This window comes from Elgaria multicarinata, chromosome 8, assembly GCF_023053635.1.
Source record: "Elgaria multicarinata webbii isolate HBS135686 ecotype San Diego chromosome 8, rElgMul1.1.pri, whole genome shotgun sequence".
NCBI lineage: Eukaryota > Metazoa > Chordata > Lepidosauria > Squamata > Anguidae > Elgaria > Elgaria multicarinata.
This window is the reverse complement of record NC_086178.1, coordinates 9,710,136-9,728,894: the sequence shown is the minus strand read 5'-3', so window position 1 is coordinate 9,728,894 and position 18,759 is coordinate 9,710,136. Positions and strand designations below refer to the sequence as shown.

The following is an 18,759-nucleotide window of genomic DNA, read 5'->3' as shown; positions in this document are numbered from 1 at the left end:
TTCTATCAGCCTATGTCCCGCTTCATTTTGTTCTTCTAGACAGCCCCTACCCCGATACAAATCAGTGAACCCTTTCACTTCTCCACCCCAGAGTCCTTTTATTGTGGGTTTCAGAAGAAGATGCTAAATCCAGCTTTGCAATAAATGAGATTACAATTAATATGTCAGGCTTCAAGAATATTCCAGAGAATGATACTGAAGTGCTAATCCAAAGGGGTTGGCTAGTGTTACCCAGCCTCCTCCTTGATGATGTCAGGATTTGGCTTTTGTCTTCCCTATAGTTGTATGAAACGTTCCCATGGATCATGAACCATCTTCCAGGACCTCACAAAAAGGCCCTCTCCGCCCTTGAGATACTGCTTTCACATGCAAGGGAGGAGATAGAGAAGCATAAGGAGCAACAGTCTTTTCATGAGCCACAGGATTACATAGATTTCTATCTACTTCAGATGGAGAAAGTAAGTCTATACTGTACCTGAAAACTACTCATCCAAGTTATTGTATTTCCTCCTTTGACTACTTCTTCTGTAAAGTATCATTTCATTTCCTTCTGTGACTGGATAGCCATATGACTCACAAGTAATTTCTTCTAGACCTCATGTAATATTTTCATGCAGACACCCTCCCGAACTTCACCCATATTAAATTAAGATGCTAATATGAGTTATAATCCATACTCAAGTGCATCCACTTGAATATCTATAAAAAAGAAAAGTAGGTATTTTCACAACTCCGAGGATAATATGGTTGCTGTTGCTGAATGGAAACCTATGCCTCAATGCTTCATGCCTATGCAACTTTGCTTCTATACTAAATAAATAACCTTGGATTAGGGCCCGTTCTGCACAAAAATACATATTGAGAAAACTAAGAAGAGTAATCTTTAATCCTCCTGACTGTACAAAGTAATTTCTTGATTATATTTTAATTCCACATTACTCTGTGATGCTGATGTAGGTGTTCATAATTTCCACTTCATGTTATCCACACAACGTCTGTGGAGTAGGTTGTGTTACTCGCTGAAGATCACCCAGGCATCCATTGAACTTCATGGCTGAGCAGGAATTTGAACCCATCTCTTACCCATCTATGTCTAACACTTTAGCCATTATGTCACAATGGTTTTGCTATATAAATGGGTAAACTGTGAAAGAGCCATTAATCTGGGTTAGCTGATCTTGAAAGTAAACAGTATAATCACAGCACAGATTAAGCATGAAGCATCTCAGTTCCAGCGCCAAAATGTCAGGACATACGTTGGTTAAGCAATTGGGCAAGACAAGGTAAGTGAAATTACCTAACTATTTAGTTACGTAAAGTACACATTTATAATTCAAAATTCATAGACAGCTGCTGAAGCCAAAACAAGGCCATATCAAAATCCCAGAGAAGTAATCACTTAGTAGAGAGCTAAATCAGGGGGGAATCCAGCAAGAATTTACAGCTCTTGCTATAAGATTATAGAGTAGTTGAAAAGAATCCCTGCTACATATTTTAACTCATCCTATACTATAAAGGAGGGGGAAGCAATTCATAGCTCTATATGGAAAGGAACCACTGTACAGGACTAAATGTTGGAGGCACTGGCAGCACTAGAAAAAAATTCAGCAGGGGACACAGCAGGGCAAAGTGCATTTCTAGGTGGGTGATCTGTGACCCATATGTTAAGATCTATGAAAGAAAAATGGTGGTATATCTCACACTAAAACTGCAATCCTAACCATATGTTCTGAAATAAATAATATATACTGATTAATTTAGGTTGTTGTTTTTAATATAGCATGTATTAGCCAAATTCAATTTACATTAAGGAAAAAGGCTTTCAAACAAGATAGAGTCACTACACAAGCATTTCCTTGGCATACAGATTAGACAGACAGAACACTTTCATTAGAAAACAGTTACTTTTCAACCAGTGCAGGCAGAGCCAGGAAGGGAGACTCTCAGTGTAATAGTGGTGACAAAAGATGAAGTTCTCAGACTTATCAACAAATTGAAAGCAAGTACATCACCATGGCTGGATGGTATCCATCCTAGAATTCTCAAAAAACTCAATATAAAATTGCAACATGTCCCTAAGCTCAGCCTCTGTGGCCATAGCTAGATGGGGCGAAATCCCAGGGCGATCCCTGGGATCATCCCTGTGCATTCACATGACAAAAAGGGGATCCCAGGATCAAGGAGGGATGACCCCTCCCTTGCCCCGGGATCTCTCCCTCCCCTTTAGGCCCGGTTTTTCCACGGTCTCAAGATGAGCCAAAGACCACAGAACGTGTGGGTGGGCGCCACAGTTTGTCCCGGCTCCTTGCGGTTCCTCACGAGGAGCCAGGACCCGTGCACGTGGTGCAGAGTTCCTCAGGAGCACTACTCCCATTGGGGGTGGGGGAGCAGGGAAAGTGATTGTATTTTTTTTTTAAAAAAAAACCCTACCTTTTGCGCATGAGCATTTGTGCACTGCTTTTCCTTTAAAATTTTTTAAAATGGTGTACACAATGCCTCTCCTTCTGAGGTCGTCACGCACCACATGTAAACAGAGAGGGGATCTTGTGATAAAACCATTGTGAGATCTTCACCCCTCCAGCGCGGACTAACAGGTAGGTCTAGCTAAGGCCTGTACCAGAAGACTGGAAGATGGCCAATGTAACAACAATTTTTAAAAAGGGATCCAGGGGGGATCCAGGAAATTACACGCCAGTTAGCTTGACATCTGTTCCAGGTAAATTGTTTGAAAGCATTATTAAAGACAAAATTAGTAAGGTCCTGCTGAAGAAGAATCAACATGGCTTCCGCAAAGGCAAGTCCTGACTCACTAATCTCCTAGAATTCTCTGAGAGCGTCAACAAACATGTAGACAGGGCTGATGCACTGGACATTGTTTACTTGGACTTCCAAAAGGCTTTTTATAAAGTAGGGTGACCATATTTTGGAAACCAAAAAGGAGGACAACATGGTCGCCCCCAGGGGGCGTGTCCAGTACCAAGGGGGCATGCCCACCCAAACATAGCCTTGGTCACATGTCTGATTTTACAGCACACATTTAAGACAAATCTGTTCTACATAACATCTTAATGTTAAAATCACTGAAATAAAGAACAAGTGAGAGATTCAATGTATCTGAAATTAACTTCACTCACTCCTACTTTTGTAGGTTTTGCTATACTTTGAAGCTTTTGCTATACTCTGTGTGTTACATTCTCCCCTTCCCTCAAATATCTTTTCTGACTGTTGTTGGATCCTGGAATGGATCCTGGTTATGTTTTCCATTGATTTGTTAATTGCTGAGGATCTGGAGCAACAGAAGACTCAGCAGAAACTTAAAGGTCAACTCTACACCTGGACATTGAGTGTCATAATTGAATAATTGTTTAACTGATTGTCTTCAATTAAGGGTAGCAAGGAGTTGCATCATTGTACAAGTTGCCTATAAAAGTAAATATATTTTCATGTGCAAGAATGAAGGAAGGAAGGTATAACTTCCATGTCCCTCATGTGAGCTGAATTGACTGACCGTTTGTAAGTATTTGTGTCTGTATTGCCATAACTAAATTATATATGTATTTGCCAGTAAAAAGGTTTATTTTAACCTATTCAAATCTCTGTCTTAATTCCTGTCTTTGCTGACTTGGCTGAGAACCGCTGTAATCTCTGCTAGTTTCTGTAAGGGCCCAGACAGAAACTTAACACAAAAGGTTATGTGCCAGAAGCCCAGTCTGTGCAATAACTAAACAACTTATAAAGCCATAATTCAACAACTGTATCTTCACTCATTGCAAGCTGCTGTTGTTGTTAACAGGATTTGCTACTGGCCCCAGATCTGTTTCAAATTTGTTATGGCTGAAGCTCTACCTAAAAGCTATCATGGTGCCAACTTTCAGCTCTTTATCTTTAAAAATGACAGCTTAAAAAAATAATAATTTTAAAACCTTATTTTAAAAATCCTAAAAAATCAATGGATGAACAGATCTGTTTCAAATTTGGTATGGCTAAAGCTCTACCTAAATCCTATCAGGGTACAATGTTTCATCTCTTTATCTTAAAATTACGACTTTAAAAATAATAATTTTAAAACCTCTATTTTTAAAAAAATCCTTAAAAAATCAATGGATAAACGGATCTGTTTCAAATTTGGTGTGGCTAAAGCTCTACCTAAAAGCTACCATTGTGCCAAGTTTCATGACTTTATCTTAAAAAATGATGGAGTTATAAGCATTTTTGTTAATTCTCATTAGAGTTGCTCTTTGGAAAAAAATCAGATTTCCCCTCCCCCACCCGGATTTGCCATCAAAACCCCAGACAAATCCGGGCAAATCCGGTCATATGGTCACTCTGGATAAAGTCCCTCACCAAATCTCCTGAACAAACTTCGCAGTATTGGAATAAGAGGAGAAGGCCTTACAGATCAGTAACTGGTTAACAAACAGAAAGTTGAGAGTCCGAATAAATGGCCTCACATTGGGCCTCCCTCCCAGGTGCCCCCTCACTCAACTATGATTGGGTAGAGATGCTGCATGGCCCCTGTTCTTTTCTGGGGTCTTCTCAGGGTGCATAGAGGTGGGCCCCAGCATTGCCGGCCACCTTGCCTTCATTACAACCCACAGAGTTTTCTGCCAAGGCAGGGAAAGCTACAGCCCATTCCTGAGCAAGGCCAGGCCATCAGAAGGGTACATGAGCCAGGCAGAAAAGGGATAGGCCTTAAGTTTGAGGAGGACAGGCTGGTTCTTTCCTGTAACTCAAGGGAGGTGATCCGCTGGACTGGATAAGGGCCCACGCGGCACACACCCCCTCATTCTTTCTCACTCCATCTCAGCATGTTTAGTGGCAATGTACAGCCTTTCCTCCTAATGGCCTCTTTCCCTCACCCCTGTCCCACTGCCAGGTGAGGGGAAGAGGAAGCTAACCTCTTTTGACAGGCTTGGTAGATGGGGTGTCTCTGGATCACAGGCTTGGTTGACTGGGTGTCTCTAGATCACAGGCCCTGTTTAAATCCCAATCTTTTGTCAGCCTCATTATTTCCCACACTCTACATTCCTGCAATCAGACATGTGACCAAGGCCATGTTGTGTGGGCAAGCCCCCTTGATGGCTAGCCATGTAGGGGTGTCCATGGTTTTAATTTTTGTGAACCGCCCAGAGAGTTTAGGCTATTGGGCGGTATAAAAATGAAATAAATAAATAATATATAAAATATTTTTTTTGTTTCCAAAATATGATCACACTACTTTTGCAGCAAATGGTTAGTGAGTGTAGTCACCATGGTTAGGAATGGTTCACACAACCTGCTAACCCACAACATTTAGCTGAAAATGCTTGCCCTACCAAGGCTTAGTGTGTCATCTGAACAGGGTCAGTGGATGCATAGTCAATACTTAACGTAGATCAGTTATTCCTGACATCCTTTAACCACCCTATTGAATTCATAATCAGGGTTACTAAGGAGTATGAAAAGGGTGTTATTGAGCTTCAGGAGTATGTAAAACATGCCATTAGTTATTCCACATTAACTAATGTGCAGTTCAGTGTATATCTGAGATACAACATTTCACACCACACAAAATTTCTTCACCAAGCACAAATGCAATCCAGAGATCTTCACATACAGTAGAATATACGGTTTGCACAGGACAGTACAAGGAACTCAAAACACTCAACTATGTGAAATGATTTGCTGCTAGGATGATATGGGTGGCTCGGAAGGTAAGGAAGTGCAGAGGGACAGCCTATAATTCATTCTAAATTAAATTTTACCTTTCCCCACTTTCAACATTAGAGCAGAAATGACCCCAACTCTACCTATGATGAAGAGAACCTGGCTCAGTGCATTCACGACTTCTTTATTGGGGGAACAGAGACAACCATCACTTCTCTGAGATGGGCTTTATTTCTCCTGGCAAACCATCCAGATATCCAAGGTGAGAGAGATCTGCCCCATGGGAACAAGGGACACTCTTGATCCCTATCATGTCGCTCTTTGAAGATTTCTTACCTATCAAATGATGTGCTAAGAAGAGGAAGCTTTAACTATTTTAAATCTGTGGGCATTGGGTGGTATAGAAATGCAACAGATATTTTTTTCCTTTTTATTGTGAATAATAAAAAAAAGAAAAAAATATGAAAATAACATTGCACATATAGGAATATCTCCATTTCCCCCCATCCATTTAAGAAAAAAAATGGGGAAAGGCGGGGGGAGAGTATGCATAGGTTTCAAGATAAGCAGACCATATAGCCATGTATTTATCCACTCGTAAGTTGCGCCTATATAACACCTGTTCAAATGTTGATAATGTGGTTAAGTCCTCAGTCCATTGCATTATGGGAGTTGAGCATTTGTCCTTCCAACAGGATAATAAAAGTCTTTTAGCTGTCATAAGGGCTTTGAAAATTCATTTGTGCTGGCCATGTGCGGGCCAAGAAGTCGGTAGGTAAGTTAGGAGGACATGGACATAGTGCCATATTATAGGTTGTTTCAGTACAAAATTTTATCCTTTTTATAACCTCCTCCCAAAAGGGGGCCACTATTGATCAACACCAAAACATATGAATTAAAGAAGCATTAGGTGTATTACATCTCCAACAATTAGGTAAGTTAGACAGACCCTTATTGAAAAGGCATTGTGGAGTCCAGCAAACCCCAAACAGGATGTCTTTGCTGAATAAGACATAGCCTAAGATCCTTAAAAGCTTCAGATACAAGCTTCTCCGCTGTGGCACCCCGGTTGTGGAACGAGCTCCCCAGAGAGGTCTGCCTGGCGCCTACACTGTACTGCTTTCGTCGCCAGCTGAAGACCTTTTTATTCACTCAGTATTTTAACACTTAATTTTAACTTAAATTTAAATATTACTGTTTTAACTCTGTATTTTAATCTTATATCAACTTTGCTGTGTGGTTTTATCCTGGTTGCGCTTTATACTGTATTTCGTAACTGTGTTATTATTATTATTATTATTATTTATTTATTTATATAGCACCATCAATGTACATGGTGCTGTACAGATTACACAGTAAATAGCAAGACCCTGCCGCATAGGCTTACAATCTAATAAGTGTTTTAACCTGTTGGGTGTTTTATTGTGGTTTTAATTTTTGTGAACCGCCCAGAGAGCTTCGGCTATTGGGCGGTATAAAAATGTAATAAATAAATAAATAAGATACAGATTCTAAGACAACAATCCGTTGATTAGGCAAAATAGGACACACCAATTCTCTATTCCAATCCTGTCAATTTTGCATGAGAGAATGGATCAAAATGTAATTGACATGATGCCATATGCCATTCCTCTCTATCAGCCAAGACTGTAGGAGAGGGTTGTTTATTCTAATGTGTCGAGAACTGAGTTCCATCCATTTGGAAGAGGCTCTAACTATAAGGATTTGAAAACTGACCAGGGTGGCAAATCTAAACAAACTGGAAAAGCCAGAAACATAGTACAAGCCAATAGATAGGCCTGATGGTACAAAGCAAGGTCTGGAAAACCAAACCCACCTTCTTTAATTGGAAGTTGCATCCTTTTCAAGGATACTCAGGGTGAAGACAAGCTCCAGAAAAATGTATGAAACAAAAGGTTAAGTTGTTGAAAATATTTGCCAAGTATAAAAAAAGGAATCCCACATATAACACAGAGAATTCAAGGTATGATGTAAAGAACATAAGAACATAAGAATTGTCATGATGGATCAGACCAAGGGTCCATCTAGTCCATCACTCTGTTCACACAATGGCCAGACAACCATTGGCCAGGGATGAACAAGCAGGACATGACGCAACAGCTCCCTCCCACCATGTTCCCCAGCAACTGGTGCACACAGGCTTACTGCCTCAAATACTGGAGATAGCACTGGAGATGTTACCTTAAGTGTGTTGATTTCCCCCCATAAACTCAACTTTAATGGTGCCCATCTATCCATATCTCAAGCAATCTCACTGATTATTTAAATTTATTTTAATCAATTGAGATATATCTCTGGGTATGAGTATTCACAGATAGGTAATAAAATCAGGGCACCTGATTTTATGAAAATTAGCCATCACACTATAAAATATGCTGTCTCCAATCAGCATCAATTCAGACATCGACCAACTACTATTCTGTTTAATTGTGCATGCCAGTGGTTCCACATATAGATTATATATCAATGGAAAACATGGACATCCTTGCCTAAAACCTCGCCCAAGCACAAAGAAAACTGACAACCAACCATTGGTCACAACTTTTGCTCTTGGGGTCGAATATAAAATTCTAACCCACTTCAAAAATTCCATTGGAAAACCAAAATTACTCAATGTAGCAAGCATAAACTTCCAATGGACTTGGTCAAAGGACAAAATAAATAAATTACTCTGAATGTGCTTCTTAGAAAAGGGTAGGGTAGGGTAGGGGCGATAGCTCAATGCGAAAGAGCACGTGTTTTGCAAGAAGACATTTCCAGGTTCAATCTTCAGCTTCTTCAGGTAGAGTGAAGAATAAATCCTGCCTGAAATCCTTGAGAGCTACTTCCAATCAGTGTCTGCAATACTGGGCTAGATGTACCCATGGTCTGACTCAGAATAAGGCAGGTTCCTATGTCCCTTGAATCTTTCTCAATGGAATGGAACCAGCCTACAAATAAATGAGTTTATGAACATCCTTTAAGAGGCCAGGACCAGAATGGCCTACCACCCATTAGCACAAAATACATCATCACAGTCTCAATAAAACTGTTTAAAAAGAGCGTCATCAGACAACCAGTTATAGTATGTTTATTCCTAGCCACTAATGGGTTTTCGCAGGTCCTTTTCATGACGCCATCCATGTCTTGCTCATTCTGCTCATTTTTCCATTACAAAAAAGTAGGGCTGTGCTCCGCTTTGCTTCAGTTCAGAGAAGCGATAGTGGAGTGGCCTGATTCGCTTCCAACAAAGTTGGAGATGAATCGGGTCGGGAGGCTGCGCATTGAGGCAAAGTGGTTCACCTTAATCCGGAGCTCCAGGTGCAGGTAAGTGTGGGGGAGGGGGACTCACGTGGCGGCGGCGGCACAGTCCGTGCAGCGACGGCGATGGAGCCATGTAAAGGGACGGGGGGAGGGGGGCTTACCTGCCTCCATCACAGACTTCAACTGAGGGCCAGGCCTCAAAGCAGAAGCAGGCCTCAAAACAGAAGCTGGCCCTCAGTTGAAGCCCGCAATTGAGGCAGGTAAGGGGGTGGGGGCATTTCGCTTACATGGGTCTGCTGCCACCACCACTGTGCGGCAGTGGCAGCGGCGGCGGAGCCAGGTAAGGGGGTAGGGGGTAGGGGGGCTTACCTGCCTCCGTCGTGGTCCATCATGGACTTCAACCGAGGCCCTGGCTTCAAGCCGGAAGAGGCTGCAGCCTTCTCTTCCGGCTTCAACCGGGGCCTCAATTGAAGCCCACGGTGGACCATGACGGACACAGGTAAGGGTGGGGGGTTGGCTTACCTGCCGCCACCGCCGTCCATGCAGCAACTGTGGTGGAGCTGGATCTAGCTCCACAGAGTGGAGCGGGAGATGGGTGGATCGGCCCGAACCAGTTGAGGCCTGATCTGGAATTTCCATATCAGGCCACGAAGTGGTTCGGGGGGTCCATGAACAGCCCTACAAAAAAGAGTGAAAAATCTGTTTTTTGGCTGTAATGAAACTTGCTGCCATTTCCTGCTGTGTGCAGGAGAAGCAGTGTGATGAAAAAACCCACTGAATGGGGCACGTGGTGGTTGCTTGCTGCCTCTTTTTTCCTTGCATGAAGAAAGAGGAAGCTGTTAGTCCCTATTTTGGGACAGAAGCAGGAGGTAAAGTGATTGTAGGGAAACACAATTTCCTCACATCTGATGATGCTCAAGAGTGAGAAACAAAGAACTGGCAGTCGTAACAAGTCTGAGAGATATAACAACATTCAAAAGTAGTGCAGTAGACTTCATAAAATGGAACTCAACTTTTGCTCCAACATACATTTGGGACCTGGTTCTGACTATATTTCAATAGTGTGAGCACTGGAGGTTCAACCTAACTTAGGTGAGGCAAGGTCAAGCCTTAGGAAACACAGCACTCCTGGCAAGAGGTGCCTCTGGTGCTCCTCCCCCACCCACATGTTGGCACCCTACTCAGCTCTGCTTAAGGCCACCCCAAGCTCTGGTTTGGTCCACCCTGAACTTGGCACCCCGCGCTATTACCCAGGATCAGGCTGTGCAGCCCAGTTTAGCAATGTAGTGGTTACTGCGTCAGAATGAGACACTAATAACCAACAATTGTTTATTAATTGAGTGCTTTAAAAGTGATTTTTAATACCTTGGCATGTAAACCACTTAGAGATTTTGTTATATCAACTCATGTTGAATAAATATTTGTCAAGGAGTTTTGAAGATTTATGAAATAAAGTCATATCCAAACTAAAGCTTCCATTTTCATTATTTTTCTCAGACAAAGTCTACAAGGAGATAGAAGATGTTTTTGGTTCATCTCATTCCATCTGCTACCAAGATATAAAGAAACTGCCCTACACTAATGCTGTGATTCATGAGGTGCAGCGTTCAAAATATGTCATATTATTTGGGGGATCAAGACAATGTACAAAGGATGTGAAAGTGAACGGTTATCTCATTCCTAAGGTACAGAATGCAGTGACTGCCCATAGTCACAATCCTGAATCTCAGGAGCATGGAGCTTCAGAAGCTTTAAATTCCTTTTTTATGGGTTCAAAAATACACATCTGAAGGTTTTCAAATTTACAGCTGTAAATATCCTGTGTTTATTATAGAAAGGACATTCGAGATCTAGGGCCAACGTAAACTCCCACCCCCACTTCCTACCCACCCGCATTCCTCCCGTGAGCTGATTGCAACTAGGAAAGGGGCATTCTGGTTATTTTCAAGGAGGAGGTGAAAGGATTAGAAGAATATCAGTGGCTACACCTGGCGGCTTAAGTCCACCCTTCCCTTTTAAAACCTGCTTCTCCAGGCAATTGAAAGTATGCAGGCAGGCCTCCCTGTCTCTGAGCCCCACCCCCACCCCGATACAAAGTAAAACCAAAAAGCACCTGCTGGCATCATCCCAGGGAAATGTTGGGGTTGGGAAATATTTGGGGATTTGGAGCTGTTGCCCTTAATTTTTGTGAATCACCCAGAGGACTTTGAGTATCGAGTGGCATAGAAATGTAATGACTGAAATTAACACATGCTCTGAGGCAATTCTCTTAATGGGCTACATAGGAAGCTTTTAAAAAGGAAAAAGGTTTGAATGACTGAAGATGTAGCCAACAGAAAACACTCCCCCGAAATGTTTTTATTCCTTTGGGGCAACAACTATATAGAATAGCACCATATTTTTTATAGAATATGTCTGTTTTCTGGGAATTCTGCTTCTTTTTGGAGACACCAGACCGCTGCAGCACAGCTGACTCAGCTGTTTTGTGAGCCTAGTCATGCGGCTTCCCTGAATTCTGGGTACTTACTACATGCATTTTTGGATCTGAGAGATTTCCACAAATGAGGGCCGCATATTGTGCTAATATGTAGGATTTGTGCAAATTGTGTCCAAAATTTGCATAATTTGCACAAAATGCAGCTGAAATTTATGCATTTGTGCAAATTACAGGCATAACTTGCACAAATTCAGTTTTAATTGATGCAAATTCAGGAACACTGAACATCCACTAGCTGGCCCAATTCACTGCAAGCCAAGTCAGGTCAGCAAGCAGAACACGGAACAAAGTCAGTGTGTGTGTGTGAACTGAGGAAATCTTGTTGAGCTCTACTATCCAACTGGAGTCCTCCAACATATCGAGTCTGGAGTGAGTCCTCTGGTGATTAGTACTGTAAAAGTGGGGGACAATCCTGGAAGGTACTGTTCTGCCTTCATTCTCTGTCTAACATTCCTTTCTTGCAGGGGGCATATATTATTCCAGATCTGCGCTCTGTTCTTCTTGATCCTGAGCGGTGGGAGTCTCCTGAAAAGTTCAACCCTAACCATTTTTTGGACAAGGATGGAAATTTTGCAGCTAGAGAAGAATTCCTACCATTCGGTGCAGGTAAATGCAGAAATCCAGACCTGCTTGTGATTCATAGACAGGTTTTCTGAGTTAGATTCAAAGTACAAAGCCATATATACTCCTTTTAGGCTGTTATTTTCTACAAAGAGCAGGTCCCTTTCTTCTGAGTAAACATTCATAGAATTGCACTGTTACTGATGGACTTTGGGAAATGATTGTTTAGTCATAGTCAATGAATTACATTCCCATTTAATACGTAGAATCGTTCAGTGTTCTTTATTAGTGGAATAGCTGAAAGATAAATTGATGTCATATTTGGGATGATGAATTTTCTTCCTTTTCCATGAGAGAATAGACTGCACTTGCATTATGTCAAAGTACCACCCTGGTACTTTCACCTCTGAATGCAAGCAGCTCATAAAACTTCTCTACATAAGACATTTATTGTGCAATTGTCCTTCCCTACTCATGTTCGTTTTCCAGTTCCCTAGATGATGATTTGGTCTTCAAGTGTAATTTCTGCAACTAACCAGAACTGTTGTTTTTATACTGTTTTTATGTGTGTTTTTTAAATTGTATACTTTTAATGTTTACTATTTTTAAATGTTGTAAACCGCCCAGAGAGCTTCGGCTGTGGGGCGGTATATAAATGTAATTAAATAAATAAATAAATAAATAACCAGCACTTTTTAGTGATGTAGGGAAAACACAGCATTCAATTGGGGAAGGGGACAGGTTTTAATAGTTAAAAGAGGGACATCAGAAATTATTATTATTTTGTTTGATGCTACTGTATAAAAGATGAATGTGCCCAGCTGCTATATATAGGGATTTTGGTTAGTTTTGGCATTTATGCCAGAGTCCCACCTAAAGGTTATGTAACATAAAAGCAGAGAAGAAAGCACTGCTCAGATGGTGCTCAGTTTTCAATTCTACAATGAAACCAAAAGTGGATGTAGCAAATTAACAGTGGATCAACAGCCGCAAGTAAAAAAAAAACTCTTTCTCAGTCCCATTCCCTGTGATCCCCATTGTTTAAGGTAAGATGCTCTATGCATTTCTCTGTCGTAAGTATTTCCAGTAATTTTGCCTGCGTTGAAACTGTATAGAAGCAGTTTGAGCTACTGGTGGAGCCTTGGCCAAAGCCACACGTCTCTGAATGATGCCAACCAATAGAGTACAAGGGAGTTATAGAGGGGGAGCTGTAGGAGGGGCAGTTCCTCATGGGTTATTTTGGGGTGTGAGGTGGGGAAGGGGCTTCCTTTCTCAGATGCACGTGTTGTTCCAGGCTGGGGGAAATGCTCTGAAGAAGAGATTGTTACTCAGTGGCTGTCTTTCCTTTCCTTTCTCCACAGGGGATCGGGTGTGTCCTGGGCAGCAGCTAGTGAGGATTGAACTCTTTATCTTCTTGACCAGCCTGCTGAGGATGTTCAGGTTTCAGCTGAAAGGAGGCGTGAAGACACCCAATCCGTGTGTTCTGAAAGGGATCACATTATTTCCCCATCCTTATAAAATCTGTGCTGTTCCTCGCTGTAGCTCATCATAAACATATATATGTATTTAGAATAGCTTACTAATTACCGCAAATTTTGCCCTCCTTACTTTTCTGCTAAGAAACCCCCACCCTGACTTTGCTGTTCATGCACACATGCTGATTTCTTTCTGTTGAGAGAGATCTTTGCTTCTCATTGCTATTTATAAGAGTACAAGGGAGGGGGGTTCACGGACACATTAGTAAATGCTGGGGTGGGGAAGTAACGGGGCAAGTAGCACACACATACACTTGGGATCTTAGATGCTTGGGGGTGCAGAGGTCTAAATAGGCATAATATAGTACATAGGAATAAGGAATACACATAAGGTGTAATCTAAGCACATAAAGGGCAAGAAATACATGCAAGGCTACAGCTGGAGATAATAAGTTGATATCAATAGATAAGTTAGTCAACCAGGCTTGTGACAGATGCCAGCTGACTTCTTCTGTAAAAGGAAATGGGGACAGCAAAAACAAGGTTATGAAGGGACACGTTGTGGTTTAGCGATTTCTTGCAGTTGGAGAAAGGAGAAGTAAGAAAGGGCTACTGACCACAAGAACAGGGAACATAACTTCCTTTGGAGTAAACAACTTAAGCATAAGAACAAGGAACTTGAACTTTCTTTCACATAAACGACCCACTGTAAAGGGGAGGTGGGGTTCAGGAACGGTTGGTTCTACAGATGAGGTGGTCCAATGAATTCAAAAATTTAGAGAATGTCAGTAGGAGGAGTTGGTGATGTAAAATTGAGTATTTAGGAAGAAACACACAAGAAGAAGCCACTTTTCTTTCTTCTCTTTTACCACCAAGGCCTCAACTGATTTCAGTATGGGTCTGGGTCTGACAATTAGGCTTCAGACCATGGTCTTTCCTGAGAAGGGAGAGAAGTCAAGCAGCAGTGTTGTATCCTGGGGAGCGGGGTGGTGTTTGTCCAGCGAAACCTTGTCTTCTAGAGTTTGTAAGTAAGTTTTAAGTTTTCTTTGCTGAATGGAGGTTCCTGTGTCTGTTTAACTTTCTTACATTGTTTTAATCAATGTTTTAAAGCTGTAATAGTTTCATTGAATTTATGAGTGTGAGTAGAAATTAATCATTCTGGGTGTCCAATTCTTCCTTTCATATACTATAGTGGGGAATTTAAGGAGTATGATACAAGGTACTGCAGGAACCCACACTTCCCGTCAGCCTATGTTCTGTACCTCTTAAAAATAAAGTTTCCCTGAAAAATCCCCTACACTGTGGATGATTGGAGTGAGCTGGCAGGGCTAATCAATGCATCCCCATCTCTCCTGGCTGCAACAGGAGCTCAGTCAGGGCAGTCACAATTGTCAGCACTCATTTGTCGGCAGGCCTGGAATTTAGCTTCAACTATGCTTGCAGCTAACTGGGGAAAAGCAGAAAGGGCTGTCTTGGAGTGCAGAACCATTGAATGACCTAAAGTTGCAGGAGGAAGAAGGATAGCTAGAGAAGGAGAGAGCAAGGGGAGGAGGCCAAGTAGAGCATGAAGAGAGGGTGAGGAGTTGCCCCTGCATGCATTCCAGCCAGTGTGTCTTGACAGCGAGGCCTTGGGGGGCTTTGAAGGTGGAGGTGAGGCACATCTCTGCAACAACCTGATCTCTAGGCATGTTCACGTGCATTCAGGTGTGGTGGTGACAGGAGAGCTAAGCCAATCACTGCAAACTCTTTCCTAGGCACTTTTCATTCGCCTCTAGGCTTTCAAGCACTTCAAGGTTCCCTTTGATGCCTTACATGGGAGAAGATTTTTCTCTCCAACCCTTATATGGGAGAAGATTTTTCTCTCCAACCCTGGCTAGACTAACATTCCACCTGAAGCATTCTGGCTGGAGCGGAGCAATACCCTCCGCAGTGGAAAATAGGCAGAGAAACAGTTAGGTTTAGCTGCAACGAGAGGAAAGGTTGTCCAAGACCTTCCTATTTTTTCCTCTTTGGGATACTGATAACCAAACTCACATTCCTATCAACCTTTCTAGTGCTTTTCTGTCCCTCGTGATAATTTATGGCTCCAGTGAAGTCTACTAAAAGTACTGCAGAATATTTCTCCAGGCAGGTTTCTCAAACGAGGGCAGTTGGCAATTAAGATGAGCTTTGCAAGAGCTCATCTGCTCAAGCACTCAGGAGCTCAGTTCCTCTATAAATACTAGTTGAGAAAAGTCTGGAGCAAGACAGACCCTGGCTCCCTTTTGCATTGCCCTAGAATGGAGCTAAGGCAGTACCTACTTTCTCCCCGGGCCTTGGAAAGGGCATGGCCCAGCCAATATGGGGAATAAAAAAACCTGGCCTACTTTACAGTTCTATCGTATGGATTACTGAGAGAATGTTTGAGCACCGCTTTTGAACACTTGCCAAGTGTTATAATAGTTATCTTGAGAACATGCTATAAAGAGTTTCAACAGAGAGGGAGGGAGTAGAGAGATAGAGATTGCAACCCAGCTACATTTCATATTTTTGAGTGCCACCTGGTGGTCTGTGGTTTATTGCTAGTCAAACAGCTCAGAATGGGATTCTCCAATTCATCAAGGTGCAGGGTGACTTGCCAACCCATTCAGATGGCCCCACCTGTCTGCACTTGCCAACGAAGAGAAGGCCATTGTCCTTGCTTTTAGCCTACAAAGAACCAGGGAGTAGGGTTCCTGAATCTTTAACAGTTGTAGAGAAAGGCGATTTTCAGCAGGTGTCATTTGTATGCATACAGCATCTGGTGAAATTCCCTCTTCATCGCAATACTTAAAGCTGCAGGTGCCCTCCTCTGTTTTGTATCTGGTCAAGAGGGCAGGACTCCTGCAGCTTTAACTGTTATGATGAAAGCAAAATTTCACCAGGTGCTACATGCATTCAAATGACACGTGCTGAAAATTCCCTTTTCTATACAACTTTAAAGATACAGGAGCCCTGTCCTCCTTTTCATATGTTCACTCTAGGGAGTCATTTCTGAATGCTTCTCTTCTGTCCTGCAGGCCTGACCTAATGGAGTCTTAGCACCCCAGCAATGCGTCTCCTGCAGGGCCAGTTCATATATTCAGTGGAATCAAGGAATTACTGGGATTCTTTTCCCCTGGGTGTAAGAACATAAGAAGAGCTGTGGTGGATTAGAGCAGAGTTCCCTCAAGTCCACCATAGTGGACAACCAGATGCCTCCACGCTAGGGTTGAAGGCAATAGACCTCACCTATAGGGTGACCATATGAAAAGGAGAACAGGGCTCCTGTATCTTTAACAATAATGTAGAAAAGGGAATTACAGCAGGTATCAATTGAAGTGGGTGAAATTCTCTCTTCATCACAACAGTTAAAGCTACACCTCCTATAGTAGAGTGGCCAGATACAAAAGAGGGCAGGGCTTCTGCAGCTTTAACTGTTATGATGAAGACAACATTTCACCAGGTGCTACATGCATTCAAATGACACTTGCTGAAATTCCCTTTTCTATACAACTTTAGAGATACAGGAGCCCTGTACTCCTTTGCATATGGTCACAAGGGGGGGCTGGTGACTCTGATGTCAGTGGGTCTATGAATCCGTGGGTATATGCATAGAATTGTAGGATTTTATGTCTAACCTTGCATAGGATTGTAGGATTTATGTACCCATGGATTCATAGCCCCACTGACATCGGAGTCACCAGCCCCCTGCCCCTGTGACCATATGAAAAGGAGCACAGGGCTCCTGTATCTTTAACAGTTGCATAGAAAAGGGAATTTCAGCAGCTGTCATTTGTATATATGGACAACCTGCTGACGTTCCCTCTTCATCACAACAGTGAAAGCTGCAGGAGCTATACTAAAGTGACTGCATTTAAAAGAGGGAAGGGCTCTCGTTATCCTTTACAAAAAGCCATGAAATTCAATGAACAAAAAACCTACGGTTTATAAAACAACGTTAAGGCTGTACACTTTTCCACCAAGCACCAAAAAGCGGGGAAATTGGGAGTTAAGGCTCCCCAGCCTTAATGCCACATCCTCCCTAAGGAGGCAGAAAGTACCAGTGAAATTCTCATTCTGCCAAAGCAGATAAACCATGAGGACAGGATGGAGAATAGGATATGCAGAGGTGACTGTGGGGTTGTGGAAAACTGATGATGAACAACTTAGAGCCACCTACTTCTTTTTTTGTTTAGAGCAGCCCTTCCCCAACCTGGTGCCCCCCAAAGGTGGGACAGCGCAAGTATATATTCACCAATGTGTACTTTTCTCGTCCCACTTCTCCCTGAATTATTTTAAATTTCCCCCTTGTATCCTTCTTTACTTGTAACACATTAAAACCACATTTCTTCAAGATTATAACCGCTACACCCCTAGACTTTGACGATCCATATGCTTTTTCATACGTGGTTGCCCACCTCAATTTAAGTTCGTTAACTTCTTCTTTAACTTGAAGCGTTTCTTGTAAGAATATAATATCCGCTTTATCTCTGTTCAGTAAAGCTTCTATTCTCTGTCTTTTTAACACTGTTCCTAACCCTTTGACGTTTAATGTAGTAATTCTCATTCGATTCTCCATATAATTATTGTCTTTTCTTTCAAATGGTCCTCTAATGAAACAACAACAACATACATATACATACTAGGCATGTGCTCCGCTCCGATTAGAAGCGTAGAAGCAGGAGCGAATTGGCCTGCTCCGCCTTGCCCAGAGGCGGAGTAGAAGCGGACCGCGGACCCCTAAAAGCAAGGCGAAGAGAAGCGGCCATTTTCAGAGCGCTCCGGTTTCTGCGGTCCACTCCGATCGCCATCTTGAAACATTTTGCCCATAGGATTGCATTGCGGAAAAGAAAGGGGGATAACTGTGTTGTTTTTGATGCTATCTTTCTGAAAATTCTTGTGCTTAGAGAGTCGTGGATGGGGGTCATTTTGAGCCTACTCTCAGCTCTCTGCGTGGTGCGGTTTGCGTGCTATATATTTTTAAAATCGGGTAAACAAATAGGGACAGCGAGCAAAATGGCGTTTTTTTGGGGGGTTTTTAAGCGATGACAGGCACATTCAACTCCCAATCCTGATGAGAATTGATCACCTCATGAAGCATCCTCCAATCCCAGCGTTCGAGGGGGGGACTAAGGCAGAGGCACCCTCAGAGCTTTGAGCTCGTAGCATCTTGTGGGTTTTGGCATTTGTGGAGAGAGGAGCTACTTTAGTTAGTTGCTGCTGCTGTGTTTGGAGATAGATTAGGATTTAGCTTGGCGTGTGTGTGTGTGTTTGTTTGCTTCTTTCTGACTTTTTGCTTAGTTTGCTCTGTGTTTT

At 42.4% G+C, this 18,759-nt stretch overlaps 1 protein-coding gene across 1 annotated transcript; it reads left to right on the top strand.

Moving 5' to 3' along the window:
• The first annotated feature begins 287 nt into the window (after nucleotides 1–287).
• Nucleotides 288–13,520, top strand: LOC134402395 (cytochrome P450 2C8-like). The gene is made up of 5 exons (XM_063131823.1): nucleotides 288–458; nucleotides 5,767–5,908; nucleotides 10,408–10,595; nucleotides 11,872–12,013; nucleotides 13,330–13,520. Exons 1-5 carry the CDS (start codon nucleotides 306–308, stop codon nucleotides 13,518–13,520), a joined length of 816 nt encoding a protein of 271 aa, XP_062987893.1. The 5' UTR covers nucleotides 288–305.
• Nucleotides 13,521–18,759: the final 5,239 nt, after the last annotated feature.

Coding starts and splice junctions, on each gene's coding strand:
- LOC134402395 (XM_063131823.1), top strand. CDS start 306: ATGAACCATCTTCCAGGACCTCACAAAAAGGCCCTCTCCGCCCTTGAG. Junction 459..5,766: donor ATCTACTTCAGATGGAGAAA/GTAAGTCTATAC, acceptor TTTCAACATTAG/AGCAGAAATGACCCCAACTC. Junction 12,014..13,329: donor ATTCCTACCATTCGGTGCAG/GTAAATGCAGAA, acceptor CTTTCTCCACAG/GGGATCGGGTGTGTCCTGGG.